Source organism: Acanthaster planci, linkage group LG15 (genome assembly GCF_054643075.1).
Source record: "Acanthaster planci isolate LZ-2023a linkage group LG15, COTS_SCS, whole genome shotgun sequence".
In the NCBI taxonomy this organism is placed as follows: domain Eukaryota; kingdom Metazoa; phylum Echinodermata; class Asteroidea; order Valvatida; family Acanthasteridae; genus Acanthaster; species Acanthaster planci.
Window position 1 is genome coordinate 10245865 of NC_141791.1, and position 21574 is coordinate 10267438.

At 38.8% G+C, this 21574-nt stretch overlaps 1 protein-coding gene across 3 annotated transcripts; it reads left to right on the top strand.

Moving 5' to 3' along the window:
• The first annotated feature begins 434 nt into the window (after positions 1 to 434).
• Positions 435 to 21095, top strand: LOC110983315 (uncharacterized). Of its 3 annotated transcripts, none has more exons than XM_022242488.2 (12): positions 435 to 1158; positions 5165 to 6965; positions 7366 to 7982; positions 8347 to 8442; positions 8763 to 8911; positions 10100 to 10217; positions 10662 to 10811; positions 12324 to 12456; positions 13242 to 13376; positions 15840 to 15988; positions 17392 to 17523; positions 19096 to 21095. In XM_022242488.2, the coding sequence occupies exons 2-12, from the start codon at positions 5411 to 5413 to the stop codon at positions 19261 to 19263; spliced, it is 3402 nt and encodes a 1133-aa protein (XP_022098180.2). In that variant the 5' UTR covers positions 435 to 1158; positions 5165 to 5410; the 3' UTR covers positions 19264 to 21095. The 3 variants fall into 3 exon arrangements, with proteins under 3 accessions (XP_022098180.2, XP_022098184.2, XP_022098181.2); XM_022242492.2 differs by having other exon boundaries at positions 436 to 1158; positions 8350 to 8442; XM_022242489.2 differs by lacking the exon at positions 435 to 1158 and adding an exon at positions 1192 to 2115.
• Positions 21096 to 21574: the final 479 nt, after the last annotated feature.

Genomic DNA, 21574 nt, shown 5'->3' on the forward strand with positions numbered 1-21574 from the left:
CTAAAAACCCAAACCGTCACAAAGCAGGTGTTTTCAAAAGACTACTTCATTGATTTACTGCATTTCTCACTTCTAAGCGTGGTTTCCTCGAATTCTTGTTGGTCAAGATAAGTTTTAATTTATCCGGAAAGATTTTTGCGTCCAACCGTGTAAATTATCTGCTTGCATCTAAAAATAGCCTCACCACTCTCAAAAAGTAAATAACACAAGCAGTGGGTAATTCCAAAACACTGTAACACAAAATGTAGAACCGAGAGGCCGGGAAGAGACGTATAAGAGTTACACCTGGGTGCTCATTGGAGAAGGCCGTGGTATTCCAGACAGAATGTCCGGTCTCCCCCCCCCCCAAAAAAAAAAGCCCGAAGAGGAAACTGCGGTTTCTTTGAACTGTGGTTAAAAAGAATTACCATTTTTTTCCTGGTTTCCCAGACCCTTGTGGGTTGCGGTGGATCCCAGGCCAGCACCACTGCCTTTGTCTAAACTCGCCAAGTGTGTTGCGTACTGATTCCCTGCATGTTGACAAGACCAGTTTCGAAATATTTCTTCTGTCAAAACAGATAGGGAAACTAGGGAATCTGCCTCTGATAAATGCGTGATTTATAAACTTACTCAGCAAAATACATGTACATGTAAGTGAATGAAGATAATTATATTTTCATTGACAATAATTCCTACCATGGGCAAATTAAACAAGTCTAATGTTGTTTCGTGCTACGGGAATTCCCAGGCCTCACGTAAGCTCTATACGCCACACAGAAAAATTGCATACGGACTATTTATTTACCCGGTACCTTCCCATCAATTGAGTTTTGAACCTTTCATTGTATATTTCACTCTTCTCTGTATTGAAGGTTGCTTAATTGTAACCTTTAAATAATATCATTCAAGCGTCACACGTCAAAATGGGTTTTAAAAAGCGGCTTTTCGTAGAGCAAGTCTAAGTACGGCGTGTTCCCCTCGAGGAAAGAAAGTCTCCACGGACCGCACGTGCACGCGGTTACGGTGACCCGGCCGGCTCGCATCGCCTCAGCACGTACACGGCACGGCACAGTACGTGTACATGTACTGTACATGACGGTATCTCAGAGTGGAAATGGTTGATAGAAAAATGAAACTACTGCGCGAACTGTTCATATTCAATACATGGCAACCACACTGGTAAGTTACTAAGTACTGATCTTTGATTCACTTCCAGGATAAACTATATTATACCTTGTCTTGATGAAAAGAATTTCATTTACGGATGCCATTCGATACTCTCTGCACAAACCCTTTGGTTCGAAAACTTCTGTCCCTCGATATTTTCGCCTCAAAATTTGACATTTTAGGACATTTTATTGCTTTCATATGGCCAATACATGTAGCTGGGAAAAAGTGGTGTAGTTTGTGTATGTATTCCCCTGCCAAATTTCACTTGAATGTGCACAAATCTGTGAGTAAACATGGAGGGCACACAGCCAGTGGGAATGGTTGTGTGCAAATGTTATGCATTTCATGGTTCTGCCATGGAGGAAGGAAGTCCATGGTTGTGCATAGAGTAGGCCTATTGGCTGGGTTGACATTGTAGTTAAACCATTAAATATGGAGTGACATTGGCATGACTGGCCTAAAAAAGGATTGAGGAAATTTTCCCAGGGATTTTCTTTGACCTGGAGGAGGACTGTTATTAGGTCCAGTTATTTTGTGGACAGGCAGAAAGGTACTTAGGCAATGTGTCACATAATGATGTAGAAATAACCCTTACATGACATCATTAATTTAAAAAACATTATTTGACTACATGTATAAATGTTATTTCATTATGTGTGGGTGTGCTGGAATAGGGGTTTGATCTTCCCACTCCCAGCCCCCCCCCAACCCACACCTGTTAAACAAGAGATATGGATGTGTTCATCAAGCTAGTGAGATTACTAGCTGACTCCGGGAATGGCTGTCAACACCAGCCCTTCCATCCAGTGTATCAGTCTGGTACCCAATGCTGTCTAGGCATAGTTAATTATGGCACAGTTCCAACTAAAGTTAGTTTGAAGAGCAATTTTATACATAAATTATGACGATACCTGTTCATGTACATACATATCTTTGCCAAGATGGGCTGCAAGATCTTCACTTACCGTAAGTGGCAGCTTTTCTGTGGGTATCCTCAATCAGCCTGTACAAATTAACTCTACATGCAGTTGTCAAATTTACACTTGGTCAAATCTGCAATATTTCACCATGCCACCAAATTACGTGTACATGTATGCATGTAAACAGGTTCAACAAAAAGTTATCTATATTGACGTGCGTATGTATGCCCACATTTGTGGCAGGGAATTCTACTTTGGCCATATGCTACTGAGAAGTGTTTGTTCTCTTTGCAATTTACATCTCTCAAAATAAGCTTAAGAAAATTAGACATTTTTTATCTTCCCGTTTTCCATTTCAATTTGTAATGTAGCCCTCTTGGATCCTGTAAAATACTTGTACTGGTAAGTTTGCTAACTCATGCAGAAAATATTATCTGCGTGAACCAACATTTTCTGAACAGGTGAATTAGATGGCATATTGGTTCCCCTAGCTACAGTTGACAATGATTTTCACCCCATGCTGTGTACATGTACATTGTACACGAACATAATTGTGGTGACCTCATCTTGCAAATGCAGGTCACTGTGACTCTCTTTCCATATGTAACAGGTTTCTAATTTACTACATAACACTGCAAACTTGGAAAATCTGAGAAAAAAATGACATTCAAATTTGTGCTCTTTTACATTTTCAGCCAGCCGCTCAAGCTTGCTCTGACACATGAGTACATGGTTTTAAGGGGAAATTGCAGTACAGAGGTTAGAGGGATCATTTAAGAGCATTTTGCCCTCTGTCTCAACCCCCATGATTTTGAAGCCTCATACGGTGTGTTAATGAAGTGCATGAAATTATTATGTTGCTTTATCTTTTTAAAATCTGAAATAATTGAAACATATTAATTGACCTAACCTGTTTCCTGTAAAATAACATGCTCTTAAAAAAAATGACAAACTTTTGTGTACGTTCCTTCACTGAAGTTCATTAGGTACGAGGTCACTATTCTTTACTTTCCCTCCTTTTCAATGAAATCAATCAATGTGCATTGGTGTCAAAATGCATTCATCATTTCTCTGTATTGGCCACCCACACATCGATCTGCGACTATTTTTTCTCTGTCAATGAGGAAACCTTATCATGTGTCAGGAATCTAGGCATGAGGGAGATTATTCTACATAATAAGGGAGAATTTCACTGAACTGAAGCTGAAATTGGATTCTCCCATTCTTTTGTACCAGTATTTTTATACATCTATGCATTGTTTCCTGTTTCATTATTGTACTTCTCTCAAGTACATACATGTACACCTCTGCCAAAATAATTTATTCTCAGAAAGACAATTTTCTCAGCCTCATAATGCCCTCTTCCAGCCACAACTGTTATTTTGAAGAATTTGCCCACCATCACAAGTTCATGAAACAGCTCTAGTGTTCCATTGTAGTTGTTTTTTGTTGTTAAGGGTATCTGAAATCAATTTAATACAAACCTTCAAAATGCCCTTTTGTGTCTCAGCTAACCTATTTTCAACTTTTGTTTCACTATTTGAAAGGGTACACCCTGTTAGGTTTTATGCTAATGATACATATTCATGAGCAAAACTGTGATGTCATCCCAGGAAGAAGCCTCAGTGTTGCATTGGTTTGTACACAAAAAAGTCCAGCATTTTTGTAGAATTTGCTGTCCTCAGTTTTCTCTTCTATACTGCAAAGCATTAAGCAAACATCAATTCTTTCATTCATGTTTTCATATGTAAATTCTGGGTTCACAATTTCAAAAGGACAACCCATTCACCGAACCGTCTTCCCTGGCTGACATCACAGCAACGTAAAAATGCCCCCAGTTGTCAAGGAAAGCATGGATCACTTTTGTTTAAAAGTAGACTTTTTTATTTATTTGCAAAGTAAATTTATTGTAGCAAAGTACACGTAAAGGAAGTGAAACTGTTTTCATACATTAAAGAAGAATACAGAGTTAAAGAAAAAATGTGTATAAGAGAAATTCATTGTACATAAACAACTCAAGATGAGCAGAACACTGTTCATATTGTTACGGGGGACCAAAATACCCGACATTTAGATCCTTTTAGGGTCTCTTTCAAGAAGTGTTCTGTTTGCAGTAAAAGAAAAATAGATCTTGTGAGAAATGGTTCTTTGCACAGGTACCTGTGTGAGCCATATACGTACACGTACCCGTGTACATGTACATGCATGTACTACTTAAAATACACATAAACTGTACCAGCAGAAAACTTCTTTTCATTAGGTTTTGTATCATGCTAACTCTACAGAGTCTTTTAAAATAAAGCGTTATATTTGGTTGGATCTTTGTAATCTGTCACTTCATTCATTCACATCAAATCTGCCGTGCAGTAATATTCATTTTCCACATTCACTCAAAAGTTTTATACATCAGTTAAATTTCAGTTAGTACATGTATATGTGCTAGACAACTTTATTCACATGTAAGTATTTTACAAAGCATTTCTTTTATGAAGTGTTCAGCTTTAGTTTTCAGAAAGTTTTTCACCTGCATGCAGAGGTGCTGTGCGATAAAATCCATGTAAGATTACATGTACAATGCCGCACCGGGGGGGTTTCCAAAGAAAGGAAAACCACTCACTCATGACGTTTCTTTTCCGGTAGTTTGTTTGTTCATAATTTGGTCGGATTTTCAAGGAGTTTGGTCAGAGGTATAGTCCCCTCATTGGTGAGAAATCACTTTCGTTTTGATTGACTGTAGTGTATGTACATGCACATGCAGTATGTGACATAGGAGTAAAGATACTTGTATGTTAACTGTTCTTTTCATGACGCTCATTAGATTGTTTTTAGATTTTATGATGGCATGTAAAAATATGTTTATTGATCATATTTGAGATTCATTTTCCCCTTTGGATATTCTTCAGCAGTATTGGCAATTTAAACTTTTATCTGTTTTGCAGACCCTTTGCTCTCCCTTTACATTAAAACTGTAACCAGTTGAAGTTTTGTGGTGAACAGCTTGTTTCAGTTTCATAGGAAATTATGAAATTGTTTTATGAAATGAGTTGTGTCATTTGCTAGCCAATATATGTAGTTTTGCATTCTTTTTCTTTCAGAGTGGTTCAGCTGGAGATATGGAACAGATGCTTTACGTTTCTTCGTGATCGAGTGTATAGCAAAGCCGTCAATCTGGAGACATCTGTTTGCATAATACAAATTGTGTGCTTCTCATTTGAAACCAGTCCAGATTTTCTGATGAAGGACTCATTGGCTAAGACCATTTAGTACAATCTCACTGTCACTGATGCACGGGCCCCCTCATCGCTAAATGTCTTTGAAGTTCATTTTAGAATCATTTGAGAATGACACATGTGACTCAACGCCAACTCAAGATGGCAGCTGAACTAGATCAGATGCCCCCAAGACGCAAACCATTTTGCAGGCAGACTGCAGTTACAGATAACGTTGATGTTGCTGATGGTCCCATATTTGCAGTACAGACTTCCAAAACTGGACCCACAAGGCACTTCAGACAAATCAAAGCCCCATGTAATCACTTCAGTCATGATGGTTGCAGCAAAGAAACTTCAAATAAAGACCTTCAACAAATGTTGCCAAATTCCAAAGCATCACAAAAAAATTCTTCACAATTGCAAATGATTCGAGATATTCATTGTAACGGTCTGAATCATCAATATACATGTAAAGGTGTTGGCGGAACCATACAGCTTTTTGTAAAGTACATATACAGTGAACACTTGACAAGATATGACCAGCTTCTATTTAAACAAAGAAGCAGTATTACAATCAGCTATCATCATGAAACATGTACACCAATTACCTGGCAAAAGGAACCTGAAAAAGCTCCCAAGAGGAAAGACATTTCAGATGGCCTTCCCAGCTCAGCTGGAGCAGTTTTGGCTGACATTTCCCATCGCAAGGATCTGTCTGATGTTTATCCAAGGAGGCCAGAGAGTAGTGGCCAACCGCTTCTTGAAAGTTACCCTGGAGGAGGCAGTCAAGGCAAAAGTCTTCAAACTTCATTAAGGAGAAGCTCGAACTCCTTGGTTGATGAACAGTTTGATAGTGGGGACTCAGGAAGGCAACTATCATCTAGTACATCATCTTCACTTGACACTCAAGAGTTGGAAGCCTCATCCTCTGACCGTACCATCCCGAAAATTGAAGTTAATGGTGTAGTGAAACAATCTCTGTCAGAATCAGGAAGGCATAAGGGGGAAGGTTTCCGCAAGTCCAAGAAGTCAAGTGGCTATGGGACTGGGGGAAGTGATGAGATCCCTGAGGGGCAACATTTTTCAAGTGTCTTCTTATCATCTGAAAATTCAGTAAATGAAGAAATTCATCACCCAGAAAGTTATGAAGATGAACGTAGAAGTTTCAGGCTATCACATTTCTCAAGTGAAGGTGGAGAACATTCGTCACCGGGCCACAATTTTAAACTTTCCACTGGTGAACGAAAAGTTCAGTGTCAAGATTCAGATTTACCACCAGATGCTGCAATCTGGCTTTTTAAACAGGGGACGCACAGGAAGATTCCATCTCACATCGCAAAAATAGATATTGATAATTTATCTCATTCACAATGTGACAGAATTTTCATGGAAATTCTCCAGGCCAATCCACAAATACCTATCCCAAGATGTGAATGCTTTGATCAGAGCAGTTTGAAGAAGGAAAGATATTCTGAACAGGTTCTCACAGAAGAGGAAGAGAATAAAAGATGTGCACGTGCATGTACATGTATAGAGGCCCAGCTGGATTTTCTTGAAAAAATGGCTTTGATCTCTAAATCCTGGGCTAATGACACGCCTGCAGATGCAGACCAAAGCCGGGATCCATCTGAGGCTACTGCCAGTTCTGGAGAGCAATTGGAGTTGGAATTCTCTGCGGAATCAGGTACAGGTATTAACACTCATCACAACTGAAAAATTGACAAACTTGATCCTTCCTTGCAATATTTGGCATTGTAGCATCACATTCCACCATTGTGGTTGCTTTTGGCCACATGTGCATGTACAAGCATCATAAATTTGAAATATTAACACTGTTAATACAGAATTTTGTGTTAACGGATATTAACACAGGATGTTTGTCCTGCATACATATGGCTCTTCCTGTAATCTTTATCATCTGTCTGAGATGTGCACATGTTAATTAGTGTTTTGCACGCAATATTTAGGTGATGTTTTCTTTCCAGAAATCATCTTACTCACCACTACAGCCCAGTGTAACTAAGTTGAGTCAAATCAACACTGAACTAAATTCTCCAAATTTCTTCATTCCATCATGTCCATAGAACCGTCACTCTGCCACAGTAGCATCAGGGGTGATGATGAGATTGATGGAAAGACAGATGCGCCTTGCCATACCTCCTCAGGTACTGTTACCAGACAGACACCTTCCTATGCATCTGCTTATTTGCCAGGTACCAACACTTCTCCCAGCTACTTGAACAATGGCACTAATTGTCTAAGACCATCTGCAAGTGCCAGTCACTTCAACAAGGCAGGAATTGAAATGGATGGAAGCGATCAAAGATACCCACAAAAGAACACCCATGGTATGGAAGGGAGCCGGACTGGTCATCAGCCTCTGGCCAATGGCTACTTGGCAGCTCAGAATCACAGGGAGCAGTTGCAAGCAGAAGCTAGTCCTTTGAGGGGAGCAACAGGCTTCACAGATCATGGGATAACATCAGGGAGCAGTGATGCGCGTCATATGGAACAGAGAGCTCCATTTGAGGAAGTAGTTGCTAATGGATATGCTGAACCCAGTCATGGCAAGCGGTCAACTGGCTTCAAGGATCATTGTGTTGGATGTAACACAATGCATAATGGCAGAATTTCACATACGTCATACAGAATGGTTTCATCTCAGCAACCCAGTAATGGATGCACCAATCCAGTCGGACGGGCAAGTGTGCTCTTTTCTTTCCCCTTGAAAATTGCCTGATTAGAAATATATTTTTTCCATTCTCCTAATTAAGAAACACCATCCTGTTCACTCTTCATGGATATTTATTGGCTAATATGGAGGACGAATTCAGAATCAAATATTTGGGGGCCAAACTTGTGTTGGGTTTTTTTTGTGGGGGGCAATAATATGGAAATTTTTCATGCAGCCTTTTCTGGCCTTTCTGAGGGGTGGGGCTATATGTGGGGGATGGGATTTTACATGCTTCTTTGAAGGAAGAGAGATGAAATAGGCCCAAAATTTTGCCTTCCATTATTTCTCAAAACAAAAATGGTTTTGATGAATTGACTATATCTTACTTTAGCAGGATTATAGTTCCCAGCTGGGTGATCCTGAGCGTGCTGTATACTGTAAGAAGAGATGTCAAGACAACCGATGCCAAGACAGCAGTTGCTTATTGGTAAGTTTTTGCCTTAGCCATATCAGACTGGTCGGTGTGTGTTGAACCTGTAGCTGATTGCACTACTTAGCTCCACAAAAGGGGAAATTTGTCACCGACGAATTAATTGAATTAATTGTAATTCACAAACAAAATAAGTTTTACAAAAAATGAAAGAGGAATTACAGGTTATGGTGTACTTTGTTTACTTCAATTGCATTTTGCTTTTTGTTGAAGAATTACCTTTGATTATGGAGTTGGTAACAGCTAGCATTACCAAACCTACACTGTCATGATAATAAACAAGACTACATAGTGATTAACATGCATTTCTGTTGTAGGGAAAAAGGCAAATTTTGAAACTGGGGAGTCTTTTCCTGGAAAACAGGATCAAAGATGGAGGGCACATCATGGACTGTTTGTGGCAACACAGCAGTCGATGCAAGGAGGTTGAATGCATTGTACCATTCTGTGCTGTGTTCCGAAGGAGGTTAGTGTCTTAATAAGTGTAGTGCAGCCTAGCCCAACAAACTCATTCTTCAGAGCGTCAAACTTGTTTCAATTTCTCGAGCCTTTGGTTTGAGAACTTGAAAGAGACGAAAGTCAGTCACAAGTCTTTTTGTTAGAAATGTTAGAATAACTAGTGGCAGAGAATTTGATGAGAATTCCTTGACATGGGTGAATGACATTAACTTGCGGTGGCTGGATTACCGCTATGAATTTTGGTCAGAAAATAACTTGTGGGATAGTTATAATCAATAAGAATAATGAGAAAACTGGAGAAAAAGATGGGCTGTTTCCACTTGTACATTTCAATCAAACAAATGATGGGCTGTTTCCACTTGTACATTTCAATCAAACAAATGATGGGCTGTTTCCACTTGTACATTTCAATCAAACAAATGATGGGCTGTTTCCACTTGTACATTTCAATCAAACAAAAGATGGGCTGTTTCCACTTGTACATTTCAATCAAACAAATGATGGGCTGTTTCCACTTGTACATTTCAATCAAACAAAAGATGGGCTGTTTCCACTTGTACATTTCAATCAAACAAATGATGATATGGGATGCTTTTGATACAATGTAATACTAGTACATGAAATGTAAAAGAAAATAAAACCTATGTTTGACAAGTGTATTTTAAGAGCATTGGAAATATGGGCCAAAGGACCTTTCACAGAAAACAGTTTGCTTTCTGATTTAGTGCTACCACAGATGAATTGTCTAAAGTTAAATTTTTCTACACTTACCACCACTAACAGTGCGTGGGACATTGTTTTAAATTGACCACAGTAGCCAAAGCTGCTCTTCCTTCAGATAAACAAAGCTTGTTTCAGAAAATCTGAAGCCTACTGATTACAATCCCTTCTCTTTGGACACTGCACTTTAGGCCTGCTTTGGTCATTTGACCACCTTGTTTCTTTCACTGTAATTCTTGAAGTACATTGTATACATACATGTACACCTTGACAAAGCTATGTGACAAAAGTGCTCCATTGTTTTCAAGAAGTACAAAATTTAGTCCATTGGAACAACCTGACAATCATCCCTCATTAAAAACTATGATATGACCCACATAGGCTGCAATAGGAAGAGTGGAAGATTTTTACAGAGCTATAGATGTAAAATAATCATGAATCCATAGCCAGGCTATTTTACTCTTGTATATTTCAGGCCTTGGCTTCCATTTGAAGAACACTTCAGTCAAATGTGTCGTGGTTCAATCAGTCTGGATCTCCAGATGGAGCTGGTAAACATCATGACAAAGCAGCTCCGATTAGGCGACTTTCTGGTAATACACTTGACATAATCTCCTGACCTGAACCAGTTGAGGTCTCGTTGATCAAAGGTCATATTTCTTCCTGTGTAGATTGTGAATCTTTTTAAAATACAGTTGAATACAATTAGCGTGCATTTTTACAATTTTTCTTAAATCAACTGTAAATTTTCAAAGCTTACTTTGCAGTGCAGTCCACATACATGTAAACCTAAAACCCAGCACTGGTCTTGTTGTACATGTACTTGTAAGAATTGCTTAGCCAAACTCTGTCATCTACAGAGCTTGATATTGTAGCATGAAACTAGAGTTGAAGAGAATGGTCCCCCACAAACCAACTTACATGTATATATATGAGGTGTTGCTAAGTAATATAAAATGATTATAAATTCCCAATTTAATTCGTCACATCCGAAACGTGAAAATTTGTTGGTTTTATTGTCTAATATTTTCATACAGATCTGCCCCATTAACCCGGTCAGTAGTGAGTTGTGGAAAACAGCTTGTGTTGTAGAGGGACAGTTCTTGGGAGACTTTGGTGATTTCAACATCTTGCGGGCTCGTATTGCCTTTCAAGATAAGGCAAGACACGATGTTGTCATCAAAAAGGTATAAAAGGTTGTTTATATTTTATTTGTAAAGTAGTCTGTAATCTGGAATATGTGCAGAGTTTTGCCGAGAAAGAAGTGTTAAGCCTTATTCGCATTGAACTAAAAATGTAAAAGTTACCATGATCGAGTGCTTCTTCAAATGCAGCTCTTGTTCCTTGCATCTGTTTAAGGATTACTTGTGACCTGCAAAAATTCTCTTGGTCACTTTTAAAACCTACAGTGGCCTTCTCAGAATCTCATGAGGGCGCTATCTGATTGAGTTTGTAATCTGACACTAGATGCAGCTTCAGGAAAGCCCAAAACTGTTCAATTTCTTTTTGTTGTTTTTCGTACGTTGTCAAGTTGTCCCTAGTGTATCTCTAATGTCCTGTACAGTATTATTACATGTATGAGAAGCAATGTAGGTCATACTGGTATGCTTTGACCAGTGCATGTGTTGAAAATGTAAATTCATTCTGACGTGGCCGTCCACATGGGACTTTTCTGCGATGTGAAAATAACAATTCCTCGGCCAGGTTGGTCCTGGAAAATGTTCATTGCAAAAAGTAAAACTATCAACCAACATTCAACACTTTACAATTGTGATAGTTCACTGGCTGTCCATATTGGATTTAATTTTGTCCAGTTGACAACAGTCATTTACTTTTTGGCCATGGACGGAAGGGGGGAGGCAGGCAACAGGGACTGTGGCAACCCTCCCAGAAAAGAAATGAATTATTAAGCATCTTTAATGGAGATTGTTTTGTATGAACAGAGCCAGTTTGTTCAGAAAATTGTTTCTGAGCAGCTGCATAATTGTGACCGATGCAGTCAGTTAATGCAAAAGTGCACTTGGGACGTTGCTTACTTGTGTTTGCCCCCAAAAATTTGGGTCTGGATCCAGCCTTGTTTTTTGGCAAGTATTAATAGGCACTGAAGTTATTCAACACTTTTCTGAATTATTTGTAACGTGTATTAGATGAATACACTAATCCACTCTGCATACAGTTACCCTTTCAGTGATGAATACAAGCTGGGACATCTATCAAAGCCTAATGGTGCTATGTACTCATTACCCACGTTAACAGGCTACAGATTTGAGAGAGGACTTATGTACAATGTGCCATGTTGTAATAATGGTGTAGACCGTGTATGCCACAAGGAGAGTGTTGCTTGATGTGACTCTGGTATCCCAACTGGCCCATCGAGGCTTTAATTGGTCATTTTTCCATACCCTGTCCATCTCAGGCTTCTCTAAAATCAATCCTAGATTGTAGGTCTGAAGTGTTCAAATTAAATGGAAGTACCGAAATATGTTGCTCTTTTGCATTTTATTCAAGGTTCCGGGGCACATTCTGACTTACATTTGAGTTGATAACTTCAAAGACAGCAGGTAGAAAAGATAAATTCTGAGAAGGCAGTGAAGTTGAGTATTGGAAAATAGTCATATTTAGATGTGAACTCCTTTGAAGGAAGGCTGCCCCCTCCCCCACCCTAATTGTCTGTAATTTTGCCACTCTTTTATTTTTAGGCTCTTTCCCACCCAGACTTGAAAAAACTCTACTTCAATATCAACCAGAAATCTTCACCTTATATCACGCAAAGCTACTGGTGCAGTGATATATCAGGGAGCGAAATGTTAGTCTGCTCAACGTATTATCCAGGTAATAATAGCTTTATGTATTAACTGCTGAGGGCGCTCTCCTCCCGTCATACAATTTATACATAAAATCAGCAGCATTGGTTTGAAAATTACAGGAGTTGCCCAACTTGCCCTTTTTGAGAAAATTAAATTCAGTATATATGCATTTATATAAACATGATTGAAAATAGTCTTAACATGGTAGATGTACATGCAATGACAGTATTGGTGTTGAATTCATCACAAGTACTTTCACAAGACCAGTGAAAAGTAGCAGGGTTAACTGTGACAGATGACTTGGCTGACGAGATGACTTGTTATAGACTTTCAGGGACTTGTGATTAATTCAACTACACTGTGTAGTGACGTTATGTAGGGTGAAAGGACTGCACTTGGGATGTCAAGAGAATCATGTCCACTTGTGTTGTTGCTGCAGGCAGGTGCTGGCCTAACAAAGCTCAAAGGAAATACTGACACTTGTAAACTTCCTTCATTTGTGTTTTCCAATGGTTTATATTCTGTATGACAGAAGGGCCTGAGGATGACTATTAAATGGGTACAATTTTGTTCAAAACTTACTTGTTGCAGGTAGGGGTGGGAACAAGTCTTGAAATGGAGGAGGGGTTGGAACTGTTGGACAAAGCAATGCCTTTTTGCACTTCTATTAAAATAGATCACCATATGTATTACCTTTCAATCTTATATTTTTGTTTCAATTTAAAAATCATAGAATTTTGTATAAACTACATGTAATTATTCTAATTACCTTTATATTTGTTCATTTCCGATTGACTCATTTATATACAGAAATGGAAAGTTTGCATAATGCCTGGATGGTTCAGGAGTTGACCTTTGACATCTGTTTGACCTTGCTTCAACAAGTTCTTTATGCTGCCATGCACCTTCACTCTACATACAAGATTGTCTACCTCAACTGGAAGTGTAAGCAATCAGGAGAGATTTTATTGATGAAGTGCTTTTAGTGCAGTACAATTTTTTGCTGCAGCTGAAAGCGGTGGGATGAAAAAGATTCCTTATTTGAAAAAGAATTTGGGAAAAATATTTGTGCGATGTGTGCAATAACAGATGTACAAAGCATTATGATTTTTGTCAACAAATGCCGTATGGAATTTGACATTGCTAAGCATAATGTGCAGCTTTTGAAATTTTTAGGTAATTTCTGTCACAAATTTGTCAAGCTAATGGTTTCCTGACACCAGAAATAGACAGTTTGATCAAACAGCTATTCATAGGCCTTATCTGCTTATTATGCAAGTACTCTCTCAACTGTGAGGAACATTTTGTTTACACTGAATCCTGCTATGGGGGATTGAACCACAGCGAAGCAAACTGTAAACAAACCTTGTTTTGTTTACACTGTCTTCTGATCCTGCTTTCATCAATCTTTCACAACAGAAAAGTCACTGAGTTTTTGTGCACTGTACTATGGATGCAAAACTCTGTGCTTTGGTTTAGGCTTCTAGCTATGCTTACAATTTCATTGCGACTTTGTCACTGGTTCTATGGCACATCGAGGGGTAATTGCTATTCACTTTGCTTTTGTTTTATACTCAATATCACATCACTGTTCCACAGTTGCCTGTCTGTGACAAAACTTTGCTGTCACCACTGCCCTTACTAGATGCCTTGACTTTGAACACTGACCAAGCCAAACTTTTCAGGGCATGGTTTGCTTTGTTTATAGACTTAAAAAAAGTGAAGAGACACAGACCTAACCAACTGAATAAAAATATAAATAAATGCTAATGAAAAGTAGAGATAGTCCAAGGTAGCATTGCTATGCACATGAACAAAAAACAATGGGTGTGGTGCTGCTGTTCAGTTGTAAAGTACCCATGTGGATAATGTACATTACAGCTGCAGAGAAAGTACCAATCACTCGTTTACATTGTGCACTAGACTTTGCGGGGACTAGCCGCTCTCAAATGAATAATGTTTATGGACTTTTGGACGTCCAAAGTCAACTGCGCCATACAAACTGGATATGTTTGTGTCAAATTGCAGGATCAGACCCACCAATTAGCAGGTCTGATCTTTCCCAAAAGGAGAATCGAGAAAGGAGGATCAGATTTGGATCAGAGCCTGATCCACTTGGCATTTACACTTGTTGTTGATCTACCTGCAATCCTCCTTGGTGGATCAAAACCCCTTTTGATCCCCTTGCAGAATCCAGTGTAGATGTAGTCAAATACAGCGTTGAGGTTGACAATCAAGCTATTTATGCTAGGTGTCTTGCCTCCACTGCAAGAACCAAGAGAGTTTCAACGTAATTAATGTATGCTGTACGTGTGCCAGACATGCACAAACAAGCATGCTGTTTCACCTCACGTCAGATTGTTGCTTAAAATCTCTTCCTGGGCTCGAAATTGCCATTGAAGTGCTCGTGTGACACAAGTGAAATCTAACCAAATGCAAGTTTTCCTCAACTCAAGCTTGCCCTGTGCTCAAGGTGGAAAAGTACCAGTATGATATGAATGAAACCAAAAATAAGTTGAACAAAATCATTCTACTGTAGCTTGTCTGTCTGTCTTCTGTGTTCCAGCCACTGGTAGATTGGAATACCACAAACAAATCCATATGGTGCTGATGTATACATACATGTACAGTGTAGATTGCCATGGACATTGTTTTGCGGGTTGGGGACCAGACATACTGCTGAGTGATGTATAACCTCGCTCCCTCCTTACTGATATATACAAGTCAGTCGTTGAATGTATAACTGAAACTGTCAGGTTGGAGTGTGCATTGCATGTGGACTCGGAGCATTTTTTTTTACACATACACACGTTGACATCATTTTGCAGTGAGTTTTTTAATCACAGTATGGTGGGAAATTTGTTGGTGACTTGTTCAGTTTTCATCTTCATGAAACATTCACCACCAAAACACAAAAGTCCGCACTCTTTCCTTGGAACTGAGGGGATGTGTCCAAAACTGAATGCCCAGCTGTTTCCCTCAAAAATTAGTGCAAGTTAAACTTTGTTTGCGCAAGTTGTTTCAAATGCTAACTTGCACATGGCACAAGTAAATGTTTTGGCACTTTTGATCCCTGCTCTTATATGTAGAGTTCATTATTGTCTGTCACCTTGTCTTTTCTCATGAAAAGTGAGGGAGGGGGGTGCTACATCATTAATCACTAATCTCAGTTATGTATTTAACCATCTGGATATCCCATGAGGTCCATTGGATGATTAGGACATACCCTGTGTACATGCATGATAAGTAACGCCAACAATGTCCCTTTCCCAACTGAAGTCCAGTGTAATGGGCTTTTTCAGTTCATGTATTGATAGTTGCTCTCATTATAGGAGCACCAGTAATTGTCTAATGGTTGCCAGGGTCATGGATGGTCATTCTGACACTCCTAGTTTCCATGTGTAAAAGGTTCCAATGTGCTATGGGATGGCCGGACTACTGGTGAGAACATCAAGCTTTGTAACTTCAGCAAGGTAGTTCAGATAAAGCCTGGTTGTGTGGTGCAGTGTCCTGCCAACATCATAGAGTCCTTTGATCCGTGCTTTACTGCACCCGAGGTAAGTATCCAGACAATCTGTCATTTTCACAAGTCAGGAGTGTATGAGACTTGATCGTGACAACATCAATAGTCTACTTGATGTGCTTGTGTGTACTTAGGAATGTTAATGTTTTAATTATTTGTAGGAATTCACATTCCTATTTTGTAACTTTCAAATGTGCCAATGCCTATGCTGCCGTTGAACATAAGTATTACTCCCTGCTTGTGTAGTGACTATAGATAGTTATTGAAGCTGTTAATCTATTTCTCATTAAAACTAATTATGCATGTACTTCCATCACTGTACATTAACCATTGCCAATCTATGTAAAGTTTAGGACACCATGAAGTGTTTCAGGTCCCTGTGGTACCTTGTTTCTATACCCCACGGCCCTCATGTTTCATTAACAAGGTACCAGGTTTGAGCCCTGCATTGACTGTCTTTCCCATTTTTCTTTTGTTTTCGTCAAAGAAATCCTGCATTTACTTTCACACTAATTTTTGTTTAGATTATCATCCCTTGGAAGATTTTTGGTTTTCATAGGAAATAAAGTCTAAGATCTGTGTATTACAGACTGATTTGATTCCTGTGTCCAATGCTGCAGGTTGATGCAATAGAAGTAAACAGCAACCAGTCTAAAATGCCATACATGTAACTATAGTCACTGCATTAAATTTATGTGCTCATTTTGAGAAGGGAGATGACATTATGATTTCGTGCATGGCTGTTTGTGCTCTTGCTTAACCAGATAACTTTTTCAACAAATTTTTGACCATTCAGCAGAAGTGAACTCATACACAGCAATCTGTTGTGCATATCAGATGAACAAATTCAACATAAAATAACCAAGCAAAACAAATCAAACAAATTTCCCAAACTAAGCTGGATGGCTGGAAAACTTGCCATTGCTCAATTTGCCATGGTCAATACAAGAAATTCACAATGCTTTCTTTGAGGTCCTTGAATGCTGGTTTATCCATTGAGAATTCAGAGAATTACTGTCGTATTCCAAAGAAATGAGAAAAAAATGACTTAAAATGGTGGGCAGAGCCAATTGTATAACCGTTTTTGGCCAATGATAAAATGGTGAATGAATAACAGTAGTTAAAACTGAGATTTTCCATGTCCGAATTTTCAACAGTGCTGAACACACTTTGCAGCCTTACCGCATTTCTGTGGGATTGTTTATACATGTACTTATATTTGGCAGAAACCTTGCTGGCTAAATTCTACATATGGTATCCATTTAAGTTTCACACTTTTTCATAAGATCAACTAACCTGACTGACTGTAGATAGAAGTCGAGATGGAGTCAGGATTAAAACATGTATTTTGAAAACGTCATTGCATGAAGCTTTTTCATCCAACTGGACACTGCTGTTTAATGCTAATTTATTGCATTGTTAAAATGTCTTCCTCAGGTGTTTTGCAGGACTCCTCTGTCTTATAATTCGGATGTATGGGGTATTGGCTGTCTGTTGTATGAGATGCTGTACAAGAAATCTCCCTACCAAGACCACACCCACCTATCTCCAGCAGAGATGAGACAGTTGGTGAGCTTTTGTGCCTATGTTGCATGAGAAAAAACAGTTTAACAGGCCAGTTCCAAAATGAATATTTCTTGTAGTACATTATATGGTACGTACAGTATCCATTGTTTTTAGAATGGGAGATGGCAACTGCATTCTATGTTTAAAGGTCTGTTTATCAGTTTTGTAGGAAGACTCAAGTCTGGACTCACTTTGACGCACTGAGACGTTTTTTGTGAACTTGGACTAGGGCCTAAAGACTGATTGACTTGATCTGAGTCTTACACAAGTCCACCCAAAAGACTCTTTTATCATCATCAGCACCCTTTTTGATGCAAAACAAGGAAATGAATGGGAAGGCTTAAAACGACACCTTTGTATACTGTTTCCAATTTATGAGGGGTCATCTTCTATAAAACATTCTTATGTCAAGTAACGTAACCTTGCCTTGCATTCTACTTCTTTATGATGTTTATGTGGACACATTAATCAAGTTATAAAATTATTCCTAACCTTCTGTATTTAATATTAAAATATGTATGGCAAATTTTGAAACCTGTGTGTGGATTTTTAGTACAAATTTGAAAAAAAATATTTTTGAGTACCCAGACAATCTGTGCTGGTATGAAATTCTAGTGCAACGTCAGTGTACACCATCTGCTCTTTACCCATCAAGTGAAGTTCTATGCAATATTGATTACATGTTGGCAGTGGTAACTCAACTTGAAATGAGTTCATGGGTCCAATATTCATAATATAGGAAGCGATAGTGGAAAGGTCAACTATCGTGAAATTCGACCAAAGCATCAGCACATCGTAATCCAACATTTAACATTTATATGCACCTACTATGTGGAACAGACTTCCAATATGTTTGAAAAATCCCAATGAATTTTAAGGTTTAAAAGCATTCTTTTTTTTGTTTTTTCATAGTTTTTATGAAAATTTTTATGAGGATTAATGCCTTGTTAACCAGAGGTGATTTTGATGTTTTGTAAAATGTTTAAGAATAATTAATATTCATGTATGAATTAAGAATACAATTTTTCTGATACTTGGAAATGCCACTCTTTGTTCCTTTCTTTGAATTTCTAATTACTTGATCATACATGGGCCATTTTCTTCGGTGTGTGTAGTACTCGGTGTTTGCTGATACTGTATTGGTGCCTATGTTTTTGTACATGCATGCACCAGAACATAAGTTTGGTTTATTAGAGGACTGGGACATGGACTAGGATTTTCAGACTCAAACTTAAACTAGTAGGACTCGGACTCAATTGTGTTTGGCTCTAATAGAATGCAGTTGATGCTTTGTGCCAAAATGTTCAGGATTAATTTGTTCTGCTCTCTGAATTCTTTTACATTTAAGGTGAAACTTGAGCATTTTGGAAAAAAAATGTGTGATAGACACATAAAGAAACATTGCGTTAACCTTCATGCTATGGCCATGTCTGTTTTTTCCTATTAAAATTATCTTGTCAAAATTGACAAAGTGTATTGCAAATGCAAACCCTGGGATGACATCATATGCTACGACAGTGTGCTGTCAGTGTTACCTTCTGAAGCATCATTCCATCCTCCATTTCTTGTCTTCAGGTACGTGATGATCAGATCCAACCCGACTTACCTTGTGATAATAGTCAACTCCTGGCACTTCTCTGTGACTGCTTGCAGAGGAAAATGTGTGAACGTTTAACAACAGAGATGTTCCTAGAGAAAGTGGATGATTTGCTGTCGGCCAAGACAGCAGAAGCAGAGAGATGATGGACACGTACATCAGCGTCTCTTGTTATGATGCCTCTTGATAAATTTCTTCAGACAACATGTATTTCTGACTGAAGTGCCATTGGCCATTAGGAAACTGTTTGGCCACTGAACTACCGGTGCAGGCTTGCTAAAGGCCATTATTTTTAGGGGTTACAATGGCAAGGAAAGTTTGTTGTAAAAGTACCCTGCAGCTGGAGATTAAAAAAAGATAAAATACATGATGTTCTGACACTGATGTTGCTTTAACACAAAAGCAGCTGAGAAGGGGGTTAAACTCTACAGGTTCTTCATGAAATTAATATTGCAATCCATTTTTGTGTTAGGCCTTATTAATGTAGGGTAGTGCATTCAAGGCACCAGGGTGCCATAATTGTTATCTCTAATTTGTAATACATGCATGTTCAGAGTGCTCATTGGTGCATCGTATTTGCCTCGAGTTGAAGCACACCTTTACTGGCAAAGATGAGACAGTGTAGTGGGAAGTTTCAAAGCAGGCTTGTGCATGTGCCCAGTGCATACGTGGAGACCATACGTTCAACTACAAATTGGTTGGGCATGCTCAGCATGCCTGGGCCAAGTGCCTGGTTGTGAGCCTACACAGTGTGAGTTTCCACCAACTCACTGTCATGTCATTGCTATATAAAAAACATCCTCTCTTGTTCCCACTGGTATCCAGTGGCGTAGCTACAGCAGCTGAGGGGGCACCTGGGGGTGCACCATTTTTTTCTGGGGGCACTGAAAATAAATGAACAAGGTATATATATTTTTTGTCCATTTCAAAATTTCAAAGGGGGGGGGGCACCCGGGGGACACAAGCCTCCATCAGGGGGGCACATCCCCCCCGTAGTTACGCCACTGTTCGTATCAGATAAGGTACTTTGATATTTACAGAACACTTGGCTTGATTGGAATAAAATGAATTGGATATCTCAAGACGTAAAGGTATCCAAATTGGGTTCAATCAGCCTTTGCAGATCTGAGATCTCAAAGTGATGGAATGGGAAGGATGGCAAATCTACCATCTTTCATTTGGCTGTACAAGAAAAGGGGCTCCAGGAGAGTTAAATTAACTTTGCTTTGTCACACTAGGGTCTCTAGTTGGGTAAATTTCATATGCCACTGTTTGTGTAGATGCTCCTGTACATGGACAGGATAGGAAATAAATGGTTCAACTCTTAAGGAAAAAAGTTTGTCACAGGGTCCAAGAGTATTTTATGTATTTCTGAGTTAGAATCCACCAAACACGTTGAAATCCATCAGGTAATCTACCGTGAATATTATAAGCTATTTTGATGGGGATGAATGTATTATATTCAAAAAGGTGCAGATTTCTTGCATTGTTGTAGGTGGGGGCTAGTTCGTGGTAAAAACATAACTTCAAAGAGTTGTTAAAGGTTGGTAAAGTTTTGTGATTTTTTTCATTAACAAATACGATGAAATAGCACAGTTATTTGTATCCTGCATAATTCTGCCTAACCGAGGTTTTTGTTGGGTTCTCTGTTGTAATTTGAATCGAACAACTAATATTAAACAACTATTTTAAAGTTTTCTTAGTTTGCTTATTACCTGTTGTATAGTGATACCAAGTCCAATGTACGAATTGCTTTCTTTGTAATATGAAATGCATCTACATGTAAGCTGAAACTTAGTTAAAACCTTTGTCGGTTTATTGGGGTTCAGATGGTTACATTGGTAGAAGAAGGTTATAATTCGATGACGTTTTGTCTGTTTTATTTTGGTCACGTATTTACGTTGAAAGACGTCTTGCTGTGTGGATATTAAAAGGTGGTTGTATCACATAGCCAATAAATGTCTGTTGTAAAGATTGACATCTTGTCGATGTGCAAATAAGGCAATGAATGCTGTCTTAATTCTCCGGAGAATGAATGCGACTATAATTCTATTTTAATTCCCGAGCCGCAGGCGTGGGCATTATCAGCGTCCATTCTCCTGCCGGTCTGAACGTTATTTTAAGACCGAACAAGCGCAAATATTTTCTCATTCATAAATATCTTTTGTCAGAAAGTCAGAAAAGGTTAAAAATCTATACACTTCTAACGACTTTTTTCACCAATTTTCCTTTTTTTAGCCACCCTTCTAGCCATTTTGTGGTATGTGCCTCTGCGAACTGGTACCGTCAAAGACCAGCCACGTGACTGGCTCTCTACCAATACGAATGGCTCTCTCTCGGGCGTTCGTGAATATAGGACGATATCCAAGACAATCACCCGCAAACAGACATGCATCCCATCACGGAGATCAATAATATACTGAAGAAACAGGAGAGGTCCAGAACGGTGCCCTGAGT

Excerpts from the sequence above, each read along its gene's own strand:
- LOC110983315 (XM_022242488.2), top strand. The coding sequence starts at position 5,411 with ATGACACATGTGACTCAACGCCAACTCAAGATGGCAGCTGAACTAGAT. Across the intron at positions 10,812-12,323 it reads ACGATGTTGTCATCAAAAAG|GCTCTTTCCCACCCAGACTT; the intron begins GTATAAAAGGTT and ends TTTTATTTTTAG. Across the intron at positions 15,989-17,391 it reads CGTGCTTTACTGCACCCGAG|GTGTTTTGCAGGACTCCTCT; the intron begins GTAAGTATCCAG and ends TGTCTTCCTCAG.